This window comes from Hemiscyllium ocellatum, chromosome 6, assembly GCF_020745735.1.
Source record: "Hemiscyllium ocellatum isolate sHemOce1 chromosome 6, sHemOce1.pat.X.cur, whole genome shotgun sequence".
NCBI lineage: Eukaryota > Metazoa > Chordata > Chondrichthyes > Orectolobiformes > Hemiscylliidae > Hemiscyllium > Hemiscyllium ocellatum.
In genome coordinates, this window is record NC_083406.1 from 66,488,326 (window position 1) to 66,512,203 (window position 23,878).

A 23,878-nucleotide genomic window follows, 5' to 3' on the forward strand; every position below is an offset into this window, starting at 1 on the left:
AGTTTCTTATCTCAGAACCTCTTTCCTTAAATTGTCTTCTTGAATGCTCAGGTCATCTTCAACAATTCAGCAATGATGCTTGACAGAAACATTAGGGCAGTCATTTTTTAAAATTTCAATCAGGCATGTGGGGATAGCTGGCTGAGCTAATATCTGTTACCCATCCCTAGTTGTACTTGAGAAAGTGGTGGTGTGCTGCCTTCTTGAATCACTGCACTCCATTTGATGGACGAGCCCATTAGGGAGGATGTTCCAGGATTTTGACCCCAGAGGCACAGAAGGAATGGCAATATATTTCCAGGTCAGGAGAGTGAATGGTTTGGAGGTGAACTTTCAGGTGGTGGTGTTGTTCCCATGTATCTGCTATGTGCCACAGGGATTAATGCTAAGTCCACTGTTGTTCATCTTTTATCGAAACAATTTGAATTAGTATATAGGAGGTATGGTTAGTAAGTTCGTGGGTCACAGCAAAATTGGTGGTATAGTGGACAGTGAAGAAGGTTATCTAAGAGGATCTTGATTAACTGGGCCAGTAGGCTGAGGAATGGCAAATAGAGTTTAATTCAGATAAATGCAACGTGTTGCTTTTTTGTAAGGCAAACCAGGTCAGGACTTACACACTTAATGGTAGGCTCCTGGAGAGTGTTGTTGAACAGAGAGATCTAGGGGTGCAGGTACATAGTTCTTTGAAAGTAGCGTTACAGGGAGCCAGAGTGCTGAAGAAGGCATGTGGCATGCTTGCCTTCATTGGTCAGAACATTGAGTACAGGAGTTGAGATGTCATGTTATGGCTATACAAGACATTGGTGAGGCCATTATCTGGCTCCCCTGCTATAGGACAAATGTTATTAAAATGAAAAGGGTGCAAAAAGGATTTACAAGGATATCACCAAGACTGGAAGGTTTAAATTGTTCGGAGAGGAAGGGTAGTCTAGGACTTTTTCCCCTGGAGTGTTGGAGGCTGAGGTGTGATGTATTGAGGTTTATAAAATTATGAGGGGCATAGATAAGGTGAATAGTTAAGATCTTTTCCCCAGGTTCAGAGAGTCCAAAGCTAGAGGGTATAGCTTCAAGGTGAGAGGGGAAAAATTTATAAGGGACCTGAGGGGCAACGTTTTCACACAAAGGGTGACACTTGTGTGGAGTGACCTACCAGAGAAAGTGGTAGAGGTGAATACAGTTACAACATTTAAAAGATTTGGATTGGAAAGATTTAGAGGGATTTGGGTCAAGCACATGCAAATGGAACTAGTTCAGTTTAGGAAGCCTGGTCAGCATGGACAAATTGAGCTGAAGGGTCTGTTTCCATGTTATATGACTCTGACTTTCCCTTTTCCCTTTGTGCTAGGTATGATTCCAAACATGAGGGAGTTTTCTCCCACTTCCCATTGACTTATTTTGCTCAGGGTCCTTGATGATACACTGGACAAAAGCGACCTGGTGTCAAGGGCAGTCATTCACACCTCATCTCTGGAAATCAGCCATTCTGACCATGTTTGAACTCCAGCTGTAATGAGGTGGATCCCAAACTGAGCATCAGTGAGCAGGTTATTGCTAAGTACCTGCTGCACAATAGCACTGTTGATGGCACCTTTCATCACTTTAAATATGGGGCAGTAATTTGCTGGGTTGGATTTGTTCTGCTTTTTATGTAGAGGAAACAAAACTGGTCAATTTTCCACATTTTTGTATATATATTAGTATTATAGCTGTACTGGGACAGCCTGGATGCAGCAAGCTCTGAAGCACAAGTTATCCATATTATTGCCACTGCTGCCTCACACTGCTAGGGACCCGGGTTTGATTCCAGCCTCGGGCGACTATCTGTGTGGAGTTTGCACATTCTCCCCGTGTCTGCGTGGGTTTCCTCCAGGTGCTCTGGTTTCCTCCGACAATCTGAAGATGTGCAGGTTGGGTGAATTGGGCATGCTAAATTGCCCATAGTGTTTAGGGATGTGTAGGTTAGTTACAGTAGTCAGGGTAAATGTAGAGTAATAGGAAAATGGGTCATGGTGAGATAATCTTTGGAGAGTTGGTATGGACCTGTTGGGTTGAAGGGCCTGTTTCTACACTGCAGGGATTCAATGATTCGATTATTGCCAGGGTCCACAGCGTTTTCAATATCCAGTGGGTTCAGCTATTTATTGATATCACATGGACTGAATGGAATGGCAGAAGACTGGCATCTATTAGACTGGTATCTCCAGAGGATGCTGAAATGATTATCAACTTGGCACTTCAGGTTGAAGATTATAAATACTTCAGTCAGGGTGACGTTCAGTCACTCCAGTCAGAGGGCCTATAAATTCTTCTATAAGCGATCTATACCAAATCACTGATAATGTGTTAGCAACTGAATTCATGAGAGACATCATCATCGTGGAGCTTCTGGATGAAGCCTTTTTAGAATTCTAGCTGTCCAAAGAGAATCTTACATTGGCCACTTAAGTGCATTCACTGAGCAGGGGACAGGGACGTCTCCTGGGACCAGACCACAGAAACTGGCTTGGTCTACTAGCAAGACTAAAAGGTTTGAATTATAAGGAGAGGCTGGGACTTGTTTCCCTGGAGCACAGAGGGCTAAGGGGTGACCTTATAAAGATGTATAAAATCATGAAGGCCATATAAGTTTAATTGCCAAGGTACTTTCCACAGGGTAGGGGACCTGAGGGGTGACTTTTTCATGCAAAGGATAGCGCATCTATGGAATGAGCTGCCAGAGGAAGTGGTGGAGGTGGGTATAATTAGAACATTTGGACAGGTACATCAATAGAAAAGGTTTAGAGGGACATGGGCCAAATGCAGGCAAATGGGACTATTCAGTTTAGGAAACCTGGTCGACATGCTGTGTGACACTGAATCAGAGGGTAATCAATCGGTAAAGAAAACCCAGAGGGTGAAGGTGCAATCACTGCCATTGCTTTGTGTCTATGTTGTAGCAAGTAAACTTCTCACCCATATCAATTAATGACTGGGCATTAATGCTGAATGGCATGCACGAGGCCAATTCAGAGTAGGTTGCTGCAGCTGAGGAAGATTTTGAGGAACAAAGAGTTTACAACAGACAACTTCAACATCAACAATCTGTCACTGTCTTTGGTGTAGATGGCACGTAGAATGAAATGTATTCTTTTTAAGTAAATGCAGGAATGACAGGAAGTATGCAGATAACACAGTCAATGCTCCACGGTCTATATCCTTTTGGCATCTCTTTGTGTCCTCACAGTTTATTTCTCACTTCTCTTTGTATTATCAGCAATTTTAGCAACAAAGCATTCTGCCACTTCATCAACATCATTAATATAAATTGTAAATAGTTTAAACCTTAGCAGCAATTACAGCTTGCCAACTGGAAAATAACGAATTTATCCCAACTCTCTCTTTCCTGTTAGCCAGCCAATCCATTATCAATGCTAAAATATTTACCTCTCAAGCCATGCATTCCAATTGTGTGCAGTATCTTTTTATGTAATACCTCATCAATTAGCTTTTGAAAATTCAAATATATTCAATGCACCTTCCTTGTTATAAACTCAAAGAACAATAATAAAATTGTCAAACAAAACTTTCCTTTCATAACCCATCTAACTCTGCTCGATTGCATCATGATTTTCAAATTCCTTTAACTAATTCCTCAATAATGCATTTTCCTACTGACAGATTCGAGGCCATTTGTCCAATATTTCCCATCTCTACCTTATTCCTGTTAATTAAGCTTCCTCGTGTAATAGATTTGTCACGCTATTATCACATGTTGACCTCTATATTACCTCACCTGAACCAAGTGACAACTTAAGTGAATCTTATTTTAAAGGTGATTTCCCCTCCATTATCCCAAGCCACAAACCTTACATATTTTCTCCAGCTCAGCAATTAGCTTGTTTATACCAGTGACAATAAATGGTAATCCATAACCTTTATGCTAAAGACATAATTTAAAACTCTTAAAATTCTAAGTATAATAAATAACATGTTAAGATACAATGTTCTCTGGGATACCGTAATTTGTTCTTGCCTTCAAATTCGAAAATAAAGTTTCATAAATGTCTAATTTTTACCCAGTTTCCTCAGAGATTCAGCAACACTTAAGTAAATGTAATTTGCAATATGTTTTTTAAAAAGTTCTCATTTGAATTTTAATTGTAATTTTTAGCTCCAGTTTTCTAAGTCCACAAGAAGAATACAATTTATCTGTTGTTCTTGCTAAAATCCTGAAATACTTAAATGCTCTGGTAAAAACTCGGGGTTGATTTGTAGTAAAATTTTAAATGTAGGTTTTGCTGTCTGCTGGCACAAACCTGATCAACAACGCAGTGAGCAATTGCTCACAAATTTGTTGAGTCAATTTTTAAAAACGATTTTTCAAAGTTCTTTGCATAGCTTGGCCTGATGCAGAGCGCTAACTTAATGCAGGCTGTGAAAAATCTGAATTGTCCCCACTGTACACACTTACAAATTAATTTGAGACATTCTCCAGGCTTTGGCAAAGCGTGGAGAGAGGAAGAAGTCCTACATAAAGAAATGGATGAAAGCACTCCCAATGTAGAGTCATAAATGAAGTGTCAGTACTAGTGATCAGTTTACATGGTGCACAATTACCCACTTGATGGCCCAGAAAGTGAATGTGCCACCATGTGAGTTGGCTGCAGAACCCTTCATTTTTCTTCAACGTATACTTCTATTGTACTTTTTTCCTTTGAAAATGCATTAATTCACATACTTTTACTTTAAAATTGCAATTGACACCTGTCCATGCATTACTCTAAACTATCACTTTTACACTGTGTCAAAAAGGATTTGAAAAAGTAAACATGATCAAAACAATAGCTCAAAAAGCACTTATGCTTTAAATTCAGCCCTACTTTATTTCCCACACAAAAAATGGTGTTAAACTTGAAAGGGTGCACAAGAGATCTACAAGGATTGTTCCGGAAATGGAGGGTTTGAACAATAGGGAGAGGCTGAATATGCTGGGGCTATATGCTGCATAAGACTCATCCAGACCTTGGAGTCTAGGCAGCAGAATGTATGGTCCCCAAAGGTAAGGCAAAGAGAGTGGTATATTCTGAACACCCCCCAATTTAAAATTAATTTGTAAAAAGTTGGAGTTTACCAAGTAATGAGAAGTATTGTATATGATTTCAAAGAAATGCAATGAACTAGTGGAATTGGTAGCCCACTAATTCAGTATGGATATGTGTGACTAAGTGTATTTTCAAAGGTTAAAGGAGCTATATGAACATATATTTGAGGAAGAAAATATCAATATGTGTGGATGTCCAAAAAACCAGAAGCTGTTACCGCTAATGGAATGTGTGCAGTCTCCCCGCTTGCTAATGTCTGAAAAGATTGTCAGTAACAATGAAAAATTCTGTTGGCCAGGTATTTATGTTTTTAATTAGTGGATGCATCTAATGAAAGATTTAAGTTCACTGGGAAAAGTTACTTTTTAGCTTGCAGAACTTCCCTTTCACAAAGCTTCTAGACTAGGAGAAGATGGTGACATAGCTTTCATGCCATTGGGCCAGTAATCCAGAGGTCCAGCTTAAAATGCTGGGGATATGGCTTTGAACCCCATAGATTGCAGATGGTGAAATTTGATTTCAATAATATCTGGAATTTAAAGCTGGGCTAATGATAAACAATTCTCATAAAACCCATCTGGTTTACAAATAAGCTTTAGAGAATGAAATCATCCGAACCTAGTCTGACCCACATGTAACTCCACACCCATCACAATGTGATAGACTCTGAACTGCCCTTTCAAATGGCTGAGCAAGCTAAGGATGGCAACCAATGCTGGCATTGCCTGTGACACCCAATTCCCATGCAAGAATAAAAAATAAATCAAAACATGGCTCCTTGAAGCAGATAATAAATTACTTTGTAACAGTTCACCAAGGTAGCTTTACTTCATGAACAGTTTATGTAGAGAAAAATAATTTTCAGGTTTTGGTTTTGTATATGTTGAAAACTGAATGTAGAAAATAATATAGTAGATCTTGACATTTTATATCACTCCCAAGCTTTATTTTCATTGACTTCAATGGAAGCAGGAGAGATATAAATCAGGCTATTGATTTGTTATCATTCATTTTACAGTAGCTCACATACTCCAGATCAACCCCAATATGCCCCATACTGAACTGTAATGACTTAAAACAAAAAAGTAAAAATATGAATGTTGAAACTTGTTTCTATTGACAGAAGGTTGCCCGGGTCTATGTAATGGAAATGGGCGATGCACACTGGATCAGAATGGTTGGCATTGTATGTGTCAGCTGGGCTGGAGGGGTGCTGGATGTGACACCTCCATGGAAACTGCTTGTGGCGATGGAAAAGATAATGATGGAGGTAAGAAGCTATGTGCATTTGACAGTTCAACAAGAGGCCAAAGGTGTAGATCAACATGTCGTTCCTGTTTAAATACTCATGATCATATTGATTTATTATTCATGAATATTTATGTGAATGCAACTGCAAAGTTTAACCAGACCCCACTTGGCCAATATTTGAAAATGCTTCACTCCTCAGGAATTCTGTATACATTTCTTGATTTTTTTTTGTCAACATTGCAGACTGCAACATGGAATCTTTTTCCAATGGAGATAAATAAGTTTTTCTTTATTGTGCATATCAGGAGCAGTTTTATAAGTTTTCACTCAGCTGCATTTAGTAAGCTCTGATACTTTGAGAGAAGTCTATATGTAACATCAGAGCTTTTGTTATGAACTAAATCTTTGCCAAAGGGTTTTTGATAATTTGTCAGCGTACCTCTCAGCCAAGTTTCATACATAACATTTGCTGGGTATTCTATCCTTCTGATAATACAGCGTAAAGAAATTCTCTGAGGTTAGTTAATCACAGTTTCAAAACTTAGGAGCATAAATTGGTATTTAACAGTTAGTATCTCCCAGTAACCGAGTTGTATAGACCCTAAGTGTCCATGTTAGGCAGGAGTTACCTTTCAGCCTTGGTTCTTTCACAATACTGCAAATCTCCATATAAATTTTTCCAACTTCATTTTCCATTTCTATAACTTGAAACATGTAGGTTTTATCATTACACTGTCTGCACATCCCTGTTTTCTCTTCCACTTCCTCCATTTACAACTTGAGATAGTAGAAAAGCCCTAGGATATTTTCTGTTTCCTGTCTTTAGTTTGTATTCCCATCAGCATGAATGTACATTGTCCAATCTCTTTGAACTTGGGGTAGTCAAGAATATGATTAGTAAGGTGAAATGTAAGCCAAAACCTGAATTTATCCCCAACTTAATCACTTTTTAAGTTCTTCCCTTTTTGCTAACAAATCCAAATGTCATATTCTACAAGTTTATTCTTTGTACATTATTTGGTGATGAAGGCCTCCTTGAGATATTTAAAGAGTGGATCATAACACATATATGGAGATGTTGATGTCTGATGTTTAATTGTCAGGAATAAACCCTCTCTCAGTGAATTAGAAAGAAGAGTTTTTGCCTTCCTGTATTAATAGGCCCGAGTCATCTTTTTAAAGAGTATTAATTAATTTGTTACAGATATTTTGGTTCTTTCTCTCCCAGATGGCTTAATAGATTGCATGGACCCTGACTGCTGTCTTCAGCCTTTATGTCACGATAATCCTCTGTGTCTTGGATCACCTGATCCTCTTGATGTTATTCAGCAAACACAGATGCCAACTTTACAACAAAATCTTCAATCCTTCTATGACAGAGTCAAATTCCTCATCCGCAAGGATAGCACACATGTGATCCCTGGTGAAAATCCTTTCAACAGTGGGTAAGCGTTTTCATTTCAGGTATTTCAAAATGCATCTGTGGCATGATTGTAAACTATGTTAAAATTTGACATTTGCACTGTCTTATTGCCAACTTTTTCTATTTAGAAGTTTTGTCTACATTTATAATGAAAGCTTCTGTATGCATTCAGCAGTAGAGACTTCCCAGCCAATGAAGTTGTTGCAACGTAGTAATGGTGGGATGGAGAAATGGCATGATTGTATTTGCCATTTTTTCTTATAAATGTGGAAAAAGAATAAGATCATAATGTGTAGCATTAGAGTTAGGACTGAATTATGTCTTTATGTCATGATTGAAAATAGCCCTGGCTCTGAACACTATAATATCTTGCTTGTTACCCTGCATCAATCATGAGTGATCGCTAAATTATGTTTAAAGCCAAAGGCTGGATTTTCCATTTTTCAGTTGGCATTAGGAAACAAATAGTGAGAATTGTCTCACAATCATCTGAGTTTTAAGCTCTTTTCTTTCATGTGTGGGATGTGGACATTGCCAGCTGGCCAGCATTCATTGCCCATCCCTAGTTGCCCTTGAGAAGGTGGTATTGAGCTGCCTTCTTGAACTGCTGCAGTACATCTGCTGTGGGTTGATCTACAATGCCACGAGGGAGAGCATTCCAGGATTTTGACCCAGTGACAGTGAAAGAATGCTGATATATTATCAAGTCAGGATGGTAAGTGGTTTGAAAGGGAGCTTGAAGGTGGTGGTGTTCCTGTGTATCTGATGCCCCTGTCCTTCTAGATGCAAGTGTCATAGGCTTGGAAGGTGCTGTCTGAGGATCTATGCAAGAGGGGAAGAGAGCTTCTTCAAGGAAGGCATCCTTGCAAGAGGGAAGAGAGCTTCTGAAGAAGGGCTCATGCCCGAAATGTCAATTCTCCTGCTCCTTGGATGCTGACTGACCAGCTGCGCTTTTCCAGCAACACATTTTCAGTTCTGAGGATCTTTGGTCAATTTCTGCAATACATCTTGTAGATAGTACACACTACTGCTATTGAACGTCGGTGTTAGAGGGAGTGGATGTTTGTGGACATGATGCCAATTAAGTGGGCTGCTTTGTCCTGAATGGTGTCAAACTTCTTAAGTGGAACTATATCCATCCAGGCAAGTGGAGAGCATTCCATCACACTCCTGACCTGGGCCTTGTAGATGATGGACAGGCTTTGGGGAATTGGCAAGTGAATTACTTGCTGCAATATTCCTAGTCTCTGGCCTGCTCTTGGGGTGGTGCACATTGTTGGCTTGACCAGAATTTATTGCCCATACCTTATTGCATTTGAGAAGGAGATAGTTAACTGCCTTCTTTAACCTCTGTCATCCTCATCCTTTATGTAAATATACAATGCCATTAAAGGGGGGAGTTCCAGGATCTTGACCCAATGACAATGAAGGAACAACAATATGATTCCAAAGGATGGTGAGTGAATTGGAGGGGAAATTGCAGGCTGTGGTGTTCTGTTGCCTTGTCCTTCTAGATGCAAGTGTCATGGGCTTGGAAGGTGCCATCTAAGGAACCTTGGTGAATTTCTGTAGAGTTTCTTGTAGATGGAACACAGCAGGGAAAGACATGAATCTTTGTGAATGTGGTACCAATCAAGTGGGCTGCTTTGTCCTGGGTGGTGTCAAACTTCTTGAGTTTGTTGGAACTGTGGCAAGTGTGGAGTATTCCATCATTCTCTTTACTTGTGTCTACTAAAAGGTGGACAGACCCTGAGGAATCAGGAGGTGAGTCACTTGCTGCAGTATTCCTAGCCACTGATATGTACTTACAGCCACAGTAGTTATATGGCTAGTCCATTTAAGTTTCTGGTCAATGGTAACCTCCAGGATGTCGATTGTGGGGATTCAGTGATGGTCATGGCAGTCAGCATCAAGGGGCAGTGGTGAGATTCTCCATTTGGAGGTGGTCATGGCCTGGCATTTGTGCAGTAAGATTGTTACTTGCCGCCTATCAGCACAAGGCTGGATTTTGTCCAGTCCTTTTATCATTTTGACTGCTTCTGTAGGTGACAGCTTCCCGAGACAATCTGAGGCATTGCTGACATTGATAATCTGTCATATGGAGATAGCTGCTTTGAACCATATAGATATATTTTTGGGCCATCATTTGCCATCTACATGAGCCACCTCGTGCAGTCTGTGGTGCTTCTGCTGGTTAGTAGCTGATCCTGCCTCATGCTGCTCCTGTTCCTGCTGCTGCTGAGAGACATCTTGCTCTTCTTTTTGCTATTGGAGCAGTCAAAGCCTCTGATTTCTTCTGAGGACCAAGATGAACAGAAGAATGGCAGTGTGGCAGTGCCAGCTAATCAAGGTGCCAGAACATGCCAGATTTTAGGTGGTTGGATCGTGCTAATGAGATTGTTTCTATATTGCTTTTGGCTCCCTTACTGCATTGCTTAGTGCATCCTCAGAGAACGTGGGGTGACAATCAGGAGAAAATTACTTTAAATCTTTAACTTCAAGTGATCTCATTGAAATGTGATCCTTGGAGGATTATTGATATCTGGCATTGTAAGAATTGAAGACAGCTGCATCTGGTTATCCATCCAGTGGACAGATGATTAACTGCAGGCCTTGTCAGTTGGCCAAAGCATGCAAGATGTAACTCCACAAGCCCCCCCCCAAACTAAAAACTCTTCCTAATTCAGCTGCAGCCATTTCTACTTAGACAAAGCATGACACAATAGGTGAATACCTTTTCAGAATGGAGAGACTCAGCTGCTCATAGGGCCATTCAAGTTCCAATTCCACCATCTGACTCTCCATCTCTCCCCAGTTTTGTTCCATCGCCTCACTGGTTCACCATCTCTATTACCTCGTGACCCTCAATCCACTTCTCATTTCTCCACTGTCAATTATTGAGGTCCTTCCCCAGGGGCCCCTGGACATTGAAGTCCCAATGCTTCTGCAGAGCCATATGCCTCCCTTACTCAAAGCCTCTTGTACCCTAATGTTCCTAGATCAGACCATGTTCCCCGACCATGCAACCAACAAGATCATGAGGTCCCACCCCAAGGTTCCAATTATCCAACCACAACACAAAATTGCCTCCATTCCCTGCAATTCACCAATCTCCTAGATCACACCTCAGGCATATGTTGTTTTCAGTATGAACAATGCCCTGGACAGACTTCCATGCACACTGGACAGACCAACAATGCCCATGCACATTGGGGCTTAGTCCATGGGCTAAGTGGAGCATCCCTTCTTCCCAACCCCCATCCCCACCCCCACTGCCTGATAGGAGCACACACCCACATTCTAGACTTGAGCACAATAATTTTCCTTTCTTCTCATTACTGCTTTCACAGTTCCGTGTTATTAATAGCCACCCTTTGCAATGTTTACTAAATTCTGCTACACAGCCATAAGTGCCTTTTAAGTGCTCTGTGCTAGTCAGGCTTGAAGATGGCCCAGGGAGACAGGTTGCCTGAGACTTCTTGGAAGTGTTGCCTGACCTTGGAGATGTGACAACCACAAGTGACTGCGAGCAACCTTTAGAGCCATAATGCTGTAAGGACAAAGCAGCAGGTTCTTATGCATAAGTGGCAGAAGAAGTACAGTTTCCAAATAAACATTTGCCTTTTGCTTTGGGGTTTCTGAAAAAGTCAAGTTTCTCAAGTGGGTAGAAGTTAATTGGGAAGACAAAATTAATTCAAATTCAGTAACAAAATGCAGTTGATTTTTTCTAACCTGTTGCTGATATGCTCACTGTGTCACCTAAAGGGGGAGAACCTCATGGTTGAAGGTTCATTTAATTGATGTGACACCCACTGGCCAGTCTTCTCAGCATGGTGGGGAATGAAAAATCCCATCCAAATATTCAGAACAAAAGTGCAGTTTCAAACAGTGACACAAGGAACTGTGCATCCTTCATATCTGCCCTGGTCATTTAAATTAACTCTGTTTTAAATATATTTCCAGATTGTTCTTTATATTTATTTTTTCTGTAAAATTATACATGAAAGTCTTTGGGATTGTCTAAATGGATGAGAGTATTATTTAGTTCATTCCTAGGTGGAGCAAATGGATTGTAAACATTACTATTCTTCTTTCTTGTGAGCTACAACTTTCCTTACTGAAGCATTTTTCTTGCTTATTTTTGATGTTAATTCATAATTAAAGAGAAACATTGTGCTTATAGTCAGTAAGCCATATCAGAGAAAAGTGCAAATAAAGTTTGCCTGGGTATTATGAAATATGTACATCTCACAGGATATTGCAGTGTGCGATGACTCATTTTTTGAACTCCAACTAGCACTATTTTTGCAATGAGCTGTTGACTCTGAGAAACATTTTTACTTGGGACATGAACTGTAACAGTGCTGATGGATGTGATGCATAACAAACATCTTCCATATTGTGAATACATGTGCACAATCTGCTCATTGCAGGCATGAGTCATCACGCTCATGCGTGATGAAGTTATGGACTTCATTTAAAAATTATTAATTTTTACAAAATATAAAATGGAATTCCATGAATTTGGTTGTCGTTGAGTTTGTTCTGGCAATAAAATTTTCAGAGTAAAATATTAGACTCTTACAACACTGCAGGCCATTTGGCCCATCATCTTTGCCTGCTCTCAGCAAAGCAACTCAATTAGTCTCACTTCACTATCCACTGTTCTGTAGTCCTTAACAACTATGATAGAAATTGTAGCTATTATGGAATGCCAGCAACCAGAAGTAGCAAAGGTCATCATGTTAAGCATGCTATGAATTATCTGTGTTGTCAGCTTATCAAGTCACTTTAAATCTCAGTACATTCTGTGAATTTTGCACTCCATAATTTCCTCTGGTTCACCATTATAGACCACTGCCAAAAGTGAGCACTCACTCCGACAACACAGTAAATGTGGTTACTTCCCAAGCATCTAGGTAAATGTATAGTGAGCAGAGGCCAATTCAGGAACTTCCAGTGCTGTGTTCCAGAATGCATTGCATGTCCTCATAATTTTCTGTGCTGGAATAATAATCATTCTAGGAGGATATAGCCTACTTTTTAAAACTACTACACAGATTTATTGCAAACAGATAAATAAAGGAGCAGTCACCTTATTGGGTGTTTGCTATAGATCCCCCCAAGAGCAGCAGAGAGATGGAAGAACAGATTGGACAGCAGATCTTGGAAAGGTGCAGAAGTAACAGAGTTGTTAGGGTGACTTTAACTTCCCCAATATTGATTGGAACCTCCTTAGTGCAGATGGTCTGGTTAGATCTGATTTTGTCAGGTGTGTCCAGGAAGGATTTCTGACTCAATAAGTAGATATGCCAACTGGGGGGAGGCCATATTGGAATGGATGTGAGGCAGCGAGCCAGGCCAGGTATCAGATCTCTCGGTGGGAGAGCATTTCGGTGACAGTGATCACAACTGCCTCATAGGGACAGACAGTGTGGGAAGGTATTTAATTGGGGGAGGGAAAATTATACTGCAATTAGACAGGAGCTGTGGAGTACAAATTGGGAACAATTGTTCTATGGGAAATGCACAACAAAAATGTGGAGGCCGTTTAGGGAGCACTTGTTGCAAATGTTGGATAACTTTGTCCTACTGAGACAGGCAAGGAATGATAAGGTGAAGGAGCCTTGGCTGACAAGAGGGGTTTCTCCTCAAGAGGAAGAAGGAAGGTTACTTAAGGTTGAGGAAACAAGGATCTGGCATAGCTTTAGAGGAATACAGGGTAGCGAGGAAAGAAATCAAAATTGGACTGAGGAGAGCTAGGAGGGCGCACGGAAAAAGCTTGGCAGGAAGGTTTAGGGAAAACCTAAAGACATTCTACACTTAACGTAAGGAATAAGCAAATGATCAAAGAGAAGGTAGGGTCCTTCAGGGATAGTGGAGGGAACTTGTGGCTGGAGTCTAAAGAGGTAGGGGAGGCCCAAAATGATCTTTTGCTTCAGTATTCAGAAGAGTGAGGGACCTTGTTGATAGTGAGAACACCGTGGACCAGGTTAATAGGCTTGAACAGATTGATATTAAGGAAGTGGATGCGCTGGAAATTCTGGAAAGCATCAAGATAGATAGTCCCCAAGGCTGGACCAGATTTTTCCAAAGTTAATACATGAAGGGAGGAATGAGTCTGCTGTGCGTCTGGTGATGATCGTTGCATCCTCACTCTCCATGGGAATAGTACCAGATGATTTGAGGGAGAAGAATGTTGTTCCTCTGTTCAAGAAAAGTAATATGGAAATCCCTGTGAATTACAGACCAGTCAGTCTTGCATCTGTGATAGGCAAACTACTGGAAAGGATTCTGAGAGATCAGAATTATAACTACTTGGAAAACGATAGTTTGGTTAAAGATAGTCAGCATGGTTTTGTGAGAGGCAGGTCATGCCTCACAAGCCCTTTTGAGCTATTTGAGGATGTAACAAGACAAGTTGACAATGGTTGAGCAGTGGATGTGGTATATATAGATTTCAGTAAGGCATTTTCTGAAGGTTCTCCATGGTAGGCTCATTCAGGAAGTTAGGAGATATGGGATACAGGGAAATTTGGCTGAAAAATGACAATGAGTGGCAGTGGATGGAAAGTATTCTGCCTGGAGATTGGTGACCAGTGGTGTCCCACAGGGATCTGTTCTTCAGTCTTGGCTCTTTGTAATTTTTATAAATGACTTGGATGAAGAAGTGGAAAAGTTGGTTAGTGAGTTTGCCGATGTCACAAAGGTCACTGGTAATGTTGAGGGCTGTTGCAGGCTACAACAAGACATTGACAGGATGCAGAGCTGGGCTGAGAAGTGGCAGATGGAGTTCAACCTAGAGAAATGTGATGTGATTCATTTTGGAAGGTCGAATTTGAATTCTGTATATGTTTTCTCAGCAACAAACCCAAACAAGCAGACAAAACACATACAGAAACCCTGGCCATCTCCCCTACATCAAAGACATCTCAGAAATGACTGCCAGACTACTCAGACCCCTTGGCATCATGGTAGCCCACAAACCCACCAACACATTAAAACAGCAGTTAATGAACTTGAAAGACTCTATACCGACAACAAGCAAAACTAATGTGATTTACAAAATACCATGCAAGGACTGTAACAAACACTACATTAGACAAACAGGCAGAAAACTAGCCACCAGGATACATGAACACCAATGAGCCACAAAAAGACATGACCCTCTCTCACTAGTATCCTCACATATGGATGAGGAAGGACACCACTTCGACTGGGACAACACATCCATCCCAGGACAAGCCAAACAAAGTCGCGCACGAGAATTCCGAGAAGCATGGCATTCCAACAGGAACTCAATCAACAAACACATCGAGTTAGACCTCATCTATCACCCCCTGAGTAAAGGAACAGGAAGTGACTTCACCACAGGAAATAACATCATCACACGAAATTACATCATCAACCAAAGAAACCCAAACATATAAATAGAAAGTAGGAACTTTCAGCATTGCTTTGCCTGAGGCCCACTGAAGACGTTACCTAGTAGAATAATGAAATGTCTGGAAATGAACCTTTCAGCTTAGCGAGCAAACCTACATCCGCTTCCTAGATGTGGTTTATGCCCTGAAGAGATGGAGACAGACACTGTACTGTTTTAGCAGATAAGAAGAGGAGAAAGGAATAAAGCAAAGACAAAACCGACTCAGTTCAACCCATTGTATCGCCTCATTCCTATCCCATAAAATCTATTTCTTCCTATCTCATCTATATTTTTCCTCTTCTTATCTGGTATCTTCCCATCCAGTTCTGCAACTCTTCCAATATCCTATATTGCTTTCACAATCCAATCTTGAATGTGCAGCTATTTCTGGTATAGCATGCGTTTCGTGAAGGCGAACTGACTATAACATGATTGACGTATAGTGGATGCTGTTTGGATAGCGCAAACTTTCTACTGCACAGGTGTCATGATTTTCTCTGGTGATCTTTGACAGTGCGATTTTCTATCACACAAGGTTGCACAGGAATATAATCATTGCCTTCTACCAGAAGTATCTGTACCATCCTTCAACAACTTGTCCCCATCAGGATCATTTCAGAGCTCTTCGCCTCTTTCTTGAATCAAGGCCCATCCAATCCCCATCTACCGGTATCTGCTCTACCTGCCGGAACTTGTTCTGACTCTGATCAACTTCTCCTTCACCTTCACTGACTTCCAAATGTGTTGTTATGGGTCCTATCTATGTCATCCTTTTTTATGGGAGAGGTAGGATATTCATTATTCCAGTCCTCCTCAGGCTCCTTCCCTCATTTCATTTTCCTATACTTGGAGCAATTCAAATTCCTTAACTTGTCCTGAACTAGAAACTTTCAGTGATTTTGCTTCCAATTTCTTCTTCCTTTATCTTCACATGGTCTGTTCATGATTCTTCCCTTATTGGGTATCTCTGTGACCATCTCCTGAGGTAGATTATCATTTTAATGTTCCTGACCAACTCAGATTCTCAGAGCTACCTTGATTCCTAGCGAGATATTGGGAGACTGGCATTGTCACTGGATTAATCATCCAGAGACCCAGGCTAACATTTTGGGCAAAAAAAAGTTAGAAGGTGTATAAGCTACAAAACAAATTGTAAATGCTCAAATGTTGTTTGAAGTGAGCTGAGAAACTTTTGATGCATACAATGTACACAGAACAGTGATATATTTCTACAAGGGTCAGTTAGAGAGTTTTCTGTTTATTTCAATCACAGCATTTAGAATATATGATAAAAGGACAGAGCAGTGGACTGGGACCTTGCATTTTCCAATATCTTGGTATCAGTGTGTTATATCTGGTTATTTGATATAATAGCTAAACTTTGAATTCTAACTGCAGGTTATCTCTATTTGCAATTAGAGGGTAAATCATATTTTCTGCTTATTAATTAGGCATAATTTGTCTGAAACTGTAGTATAACTTAATCCATAAATTAGTTTATTCACCTTTCTCTTTTAAAATATTTTTTCACCTTTAGCTAACTTGGGATTCCAGTAATAATTTAGTTTTTAACAGTTTCCTGCCAATGCTACTGATTTGCAAATCAGCCATAAGGCACATTTTAGCTGGAAGAAGATATCTGTCTATTCCCATTCTCTGCTTGACATTTTATACAGAGACCTGAATGTTGTAACTGAGCACATTTAGAACTATGGGTGCAATACACAGATTTACATGCTGCTACCTGTGAGTATTTCCACTGCCCTACATTTCTCTGTTGATTTTTACTCCAATCATGGTATCTTATACAGATTATAAAACAAAATTTGGACGTCCCACAGTTAATCATATAACGTTGGCAGCACTCTCTTTAACTATTGAATCTTACTTCATTAAAGTACAGTTGACACAAGATTGATGTTTTGAGTCCAGTCATATTCTTTTGAAATGGGTTTTTCAATCAGAATAACAACTACTCGTTTAGCGAATGCCAGTGTTTTCCTCTTTTCTTAGTAATTATTTGAATGTGGGCATCATTGCCTTGGTGAGTACTCATACCTCATTTTTAGCTGTCCTTGAGAAAGTGCTGATGAGATTTCTTCTTGAATCTCTGCAGTCTGTGTGGTCAAGGTACTCTCACAGTGCAGTCTGTAGGTAGTTCCAGGATTTTATTCCATTAGGGAATGGTGATAAATTTCCAAGTCAGGATGGTATGTGATTCGTAGGTGAAAGTGTTTCTATGTACCTGCTGCCCTTGTTCTTCCAGATGGTGCATGTTATGAATGCTGCAAAAGAAGGTTTCCTGAATACCTTTACAAATGAAAGAAGTGAAACTATCATGGTATTTGAACAGATGAAATACTCAACATGCAATCAAGATATTTTTCAATGTATAATTTCAGTTACATCACACGTACACTTTTGCTATAAATTCTGTGCCTTACAATTGTGTCCTCCATAACCACCTGATGAAGGAGCAGTGCTCCGAAAGCTAGTGCTTCCAATTAAACCTGTTGGACTATAACCTGGTGTTGTGTGATTTTTAACTTTGTACACCCCAGTCCAACACTGGCATCTCCAAATCATGGTTAGGTTCTCTGCTATTTGAGATAGTAATTAACCGCACTTGGAAGGTGCAAATGCTATTTACCACTTATCACCCAAACCTGAACATTGGCTAGGTCTTGTTCCATGCAGTCCTGGATTGCTTCATTATCTGATCAATTACAAATGGAGTAGAATATTATGCAATCATCAGTGAACAGCCCTTTACCTGACCCTAATTTTCCGATTTAGGTGATAGTGGTCGAATGTATAGTGATGCAGATTCAGTTAAAGTTGCACTGGGTTAGTATGGAGCTGGTAATCCCACTTTTTTTTACTGTTTTTCCCTCTGCAACAGTGCATTCCAAATAACAAACACACAGGTTTTCTCATGTCACCTCTGTTTTGTTTGCCAAATGATTACTGATTATTCCAGTACTAGAAACAGTTCTTCTTAATTTTTCACTCAAAGCTATTTATAATTTTGAACATCTCATCTCATGTCATGTTAACCCTTCTGTTCTAAGAAGAATGACACCCACCTCCCCAATCTACCCACGTAAGTTGCTCATCACTAATGACATTCCAGATGCCTGTTACACATAGCAACTATCATTCTAAGGTGAAGGGTGTGCAGGAGCAGAGGGAATTGTGGAAGACAAGTGGAGAGATCTGTTAATAAAGCATACAGTCTCCTTCGCTTTATTAATAGGGGCATACAGTACAACAGCAAGGAGATGACATTGAGCTTGTTTTGGATATTAGTTAGATCTCAGCTGGAGTATTATGTACAGTTCTGGGCTCCACAGTATAGAGGGATGTGGATGCTCTGACAGCCTTGTGTCTATCCAAATGTTATGCCTTTCTCTAACAGATTCATTAAAGGAGCCAAGACAATGCTGAAATTTAGTACAAACTTCCAATAAAATATGGAAGGATTGGAAGGATTACAGAAGTGGTTTTCAAGAATGGTTCCAGGGATGAACAACTTCAGTTGTGAGGATTGCTTGAAGATGTGGGGATTTATTCTCCTGGAGAGACGAAGGCTAAGAGGAGTTCTGACAGAGGTTTTCAAAATCATGTGTGGGCTGGGTGAATTAGTATGGAGAAACTGTTCCCTCTCATAAAAGGAACAAGTACAAGAGGACATAGATTTAAAGTTATCTCCAAAAAAAAAGGTGAAATGGGAAGAATTTTTTCACTCAGCGAGTACTTAGAATATGGTATTAACTGCCTGGTAGCATAGCAGAGGCAGGTTCGACTGAGGCATTCAAGAGAGCATTTGATAATTATTTGGATAAAAATAATGTGCCCAACACGGGGATAAAGCGAGAGATTGGCATCAGGTAATGATGCTTATTTAACAAATCGGTGCAGGTGGATGGATTGAACATATTCCTTCTATGCCATAATACTTACATGATTCTATGATTTTGTGTACTTTCTAAAGTCTTGCCATCAATTTGAAGTGTGATGCCCAGAAATGAATGCAGTATTTCAGCTATGCCCTAACCAATTTAATGTCATTTCCTTGTTTTTCTCCACAATTCCTTTATAACTGATTCTATTCTTTAAAACAGTCTTCCCAAGTTGCTCTTCCATCTTCAAAGATTTGGATATGTTCACCCCAGCTTTCATTATGCCTGCTCCACTTACAAAATCACTTCATTTAGTTGAAATTGCCTCTTGTCATTCTTCCTGTCATAATAAACCACCACATATTTCTCTCTGTTAAATTACATTCTGCAGTGAGTCCATTGGACTAATCAACCATTCCTATCCTACTCCTTCTTTACCAAATTTTCTAAATTTTCGGGCTATGAAACCTTTGAAATTCTGACATATGCCCAATTATAAGTCGTTAAAATACTTAAAAATCTGAAGTCCTTTTGCAAACCCCCTGTATATTTTATTTCAATCTGGACAAACACCTTTACTTTCTTTCTGTTCCTTAGAAGTCTTTATGTCCATACTGAAGTTGCCTCTTTAATCCCATGTGCTGTTTTACAGTTCATATATGGGTACTCAACATCCATGGCACTGCCCTCATCAACCCTCTCCAGAACTGATCAAAGAACAGCAGGAAGTTGTTAATTTGCTGCAACCAGTCCAAAATGTAGCAAAAATCAAAGAGCACTCAAAGATTTAAATATTTGTAGTCTTCTTTGGAAAACCAAAAACTTGTCTAGATGAAAGGATTGCATGCTGGCAGCACTGTTAATCATTTGTGTACATTTTCTTGGACTTCTTAAAAACCTTCAGTTTCTTTTCTGGCAAGAAGTTTCCTTCAGTTGGAATATTCTTGATCTTTTCCTGGACTGTCATCAGTTCCAGACACAAATGTTTGACAGGAAGTTTATTTACAATGTGACATGCTGTGCTGTGTTGACTCTTCCCATATGATGGACTATCTGACTACAGTAAGACACTCCATCTAGCAGCCTAGCCAAGAACCTTTGAAGCTTGATAAGATCAAGGGTAGACAGGCATAAGTAGCTTAGGAACAAAGACAAAAATAGAAATTGCTAGAAAACTCAGTAGAACTGAAGAAAGGTCAGTAAACCCGAAACATTAGCTGTTTTCTCTCCACAGATGCTGCCATATACACTGAGATTTTCCAGCAATTTCTGTTTTTGTTTTTGTTCCTAAGTTACTTATATCTGTCTACCCTTGATCTTATCAAGCTTCAAAGATTCTTGGCTAGGCCACAAGGCCACTAGATGGAGGGACTTACTGTAGTGAGATAGTCCATCATATAGGAGGAGTCAAATATACAAAACTATGGATGCTGGAAATCAGAAACAAAAACAAAAACAGAAATTGCTGGAAAAATTCAGTACAATTGAAGAAGGATCACTGGACCTGAAACATTAACTGTTTTCTCTCCTCAGATGCTGCCAGACCTGCTGAGATTTTCCAACAATTTCTGTTTCTGTTTTTGTTTCTGATTTCCAGCATCCATAGTTCCTTCAGTTTTTTGATAAGTAGCCCAAGAACTTGAGCTTATTATGCACCATTTAAGAAAGATAATAGGTCTTTCTGGTAGTCATCTTTATTTATATAGTTTTCCTTTTACAGCTGCTATTTTTACCCTAATTATTTTAGGAATATTGATGGCTTACAAAGTGTACAATTTATGCTGCAGTTGTTCCTCAGTCAGAACCTATAGTACGTTTACTGCATAAACTTTATGTATGACAGCAAAGTAAATTATATTCTACTAAAAGGTAAATGTTCAGAATCTCATAAAATATAATTTGGAATGAACTGAAGCTTAATTATGAAATAATAAATTCAATTTTGTTACCACTATATCCTGATTTATGTATTTTTCACTGCAAGATGTCAGTCTTAGCTCAGTGGAAACCGATTCACTTCTGACTTGAAAGATAATATATTCAAGCAGCACTCCAGAAGATCTAGTATGTAATTTCGACAGATATTGCACCTCTGAAAGAGTGCCACACTGTCATAAGTATTAGCCTTCAGGTGATGCATTAAGCCTAAGCTTCATTTGATCTCTCAAATGTATAGAAAATATCCCTACAGCACTATTCAAAGGAGAATAGGGTAATTCGCTCAATTTCCTACTCAACATATGTCCCTCATTTAATGTAGTATTTTTTCACTTTGCTTATTGCCTATACTCTGGAAATTGGCTGTTGCATTTCACCCATTTTATAAGTGTCACAATGACACCTCAAAAGTAATTCATTGACAGTAACTCACTTTGGAAATCTTGAGCTCAAAGTAGATATAATATAAGAATGAATTATTTCTTTTTAGTTTTCAACCTTGGTGATCCTGTCATTATGGCTTTTGACCATCACCTATGTTTCTCGTGTAGAAAATTGTGATCAGTCATCAAAATGTTCTTCCTTATTTTTAAGTTTCACAGGTAATAGTGCCATTGTCCTTGACCATCGATCTGTAGATAATGATCTTCAAAGCTTATACTTGTAATTCACTTTATATGCACCACTTAGTAAGCAAACTAATTGTTGCTATCAACACTTCCTAAAAAGCATATAATTTCATATCAAATTGGTGTGGATTCCAACTATATTACTAATAGGTCGTCAGATCCCAGAATGAAATCTAGTTTCATAGATCATACTTAGTATTTTTCTTAACATCGGTAATCTTTTACCAATACACAAACACTCAAGACTGCAGATTTGGTTTTAACAATAAAACAGAAGTTTATTGTACAAAGGAAACAAAAGGAAAATAAAACAAACTGAGCTATATAACATAGATTGAAATATTTCAAAACACATGGCAGAACAAAATCTCACCATCGCATCAATACCATCATTTTACAGTTATTGAAAACCAGAAAAATATCCCTTTCCCATCTAATCAGGAGGATTGAATTAACTCCTTCTTCTCAATTCCAGTCATGTGAGTTAGGAACTCTTTTTCTTTGACTCAGACAATTGAAATCTTCACGTTTCTCAGTTTGAACAAGCTATGTAGTTTTCTAACCAAACACCGCTGATCTGGACTTTTCACAAATTACACTCTTTCATTGAGGAAACTCAATTCTTTGACTGCACTAAGCAATCTCCTTCGCTAAGAGAGTCTATACTTGCTTCTGACTACAGTCAGGTCTCCCTATTAGATCTGATTAATACCCCCAATCAGACAATTCATATTCTATGTTGGCCAACTGGCTGACCTCATTATAATCACTAAAATCCTAGTTTCTGCAGAGCTGATGGCTTGATATTTTCTCTCTTTGATTGTAAACCCCCATAGTTCAAGCAAACTCCTATTAATATTTCAGGTGGCACACTCTGTTTTAAGATCATCATTATGGAGAGACTGACCTAGTTCATGATTACATCCCCCCACAATAATAGACCAACACCCATATGCTGCTAATTTGTAATCCAATCTATTAAAAATGATTATATTTATAAATCACATTTCATATCATGTCCTCCTCCCAAAGAAAAATGAGTACCACTAAAAACCCAGAGTTTTTTAATCCCAAAATAATTCAAAGGTTGTGATGTGATCCATAAATAATGATTTCTACCACATTGTTGTTGATGCATAGGTCAAAATGTTGTTGATCTAATGCAAGACTTAGTGGCTCCTTTTCCACTGTCAAGTATTTCTGTTGACAGTCGTCAGTTCCTTTGAGAAAAAAATTGACAGCCCATTCAACAACATCTCAACATCATGTAGTGAAATGGCACAAAACTATTGCCACTGGCTTCGTCAGCCAGTTTGAATGGCTTCTCATTATTCAGCACTGCTAACATGGTGAATTGCTTTCAAGTTGTCAAACACACTCAGGCAGCCTTGTGTCTATCCAAATGTTATGCCGTTCTCTGACAGACTCATTAAAGGAGCCAAGACAATGCTGAAATTTAATACAAACTTCCAATAAAATATGGTCATCAAAATATCTCAAGCTTTTTGCATAGTGTCCTACACACAGGTAAATCCAAAACAGTCCTTTATTTTCACCTCTGTAGATACAGTTAGCCTCACTATGTTGCCAAAAAAGTCACTTCTGCTTTTGCAAATTTACATTTGTCCAGATTTCTATCTGTGTATAGCTGATCAAACCGTTGGGCCAAGGGATATAAATGAACTTGCCAGGTTTGAAAACAGCCATACTGACCATGTGAACCATGCAGTTACATAATTCTTTAATAGTTGATCACTGAAACTCTGCCAGTGCATTTTTCATTCCAAATGGCCTGACTTTACATTGATGAAGTTCAACCAGAGTTGCAGAAACTGATATTTCTTTGGCTTTTTTGCTCAGTAATGTTCAATTCTTTCGATGCAGTGCTGCAATCTTGTAAACACTGAGTCCACTTTTGAGACCATGTTGACTGTTAAACAATTGATACAAAATCTTTGCAGCATGTCTGATTTCAGCACCGTCACAATAGGTGAGCTCCAGCTACTATTAATCAGTTCAAAAATGTCATGGTCCTTCAAGAACTTAACCTCTTCCCTCACTTGATCTAATTTCTCTGGATTGACTCTATCACGATAGACACAGAGTAGACCATGCAGCTCATGGTCTTCACCTTTTATCAAAGACTTGAGTAGATCAAACCCCTTTTTTATAGTTGTGTTCTTATAGTCTCTATCCTAAGTAGCATCAATGTTTCTGAGCCATAC

General features: G+C 39.3%; 1 protein-coding gene across 8 annotated transcripts in view; it reads left to right on the forward strand.

Annotated features, from left to right (window-relative positions):
- tenm4 (teneurin transmembrane protein 4) overlaps positions 1 to 23,878 on the forward strand; it is a 452,208-nt gene that overhangs the window by 329,151 nt on the left and 99,179 nt on the right. For all 8 annotated transcript variants that reach the window (XM_060826616.1, XM_060826618.1, XM_060826612.1 and 5 more), the window contains 2 exons: positions 6,208 to 6,354; positions 7,564 to 7,780. In XM_060826616.1, the coding sequence (XP_060682599.1) occupies positions 6,208 to 6,354; positions 7,564 to 7,780 (364 nt within the window). The remainder of the gene's footprint in view (positions 1 to 6,207; positions 6,355 to 7,563; positions 7,781 to 23,878) is intronic.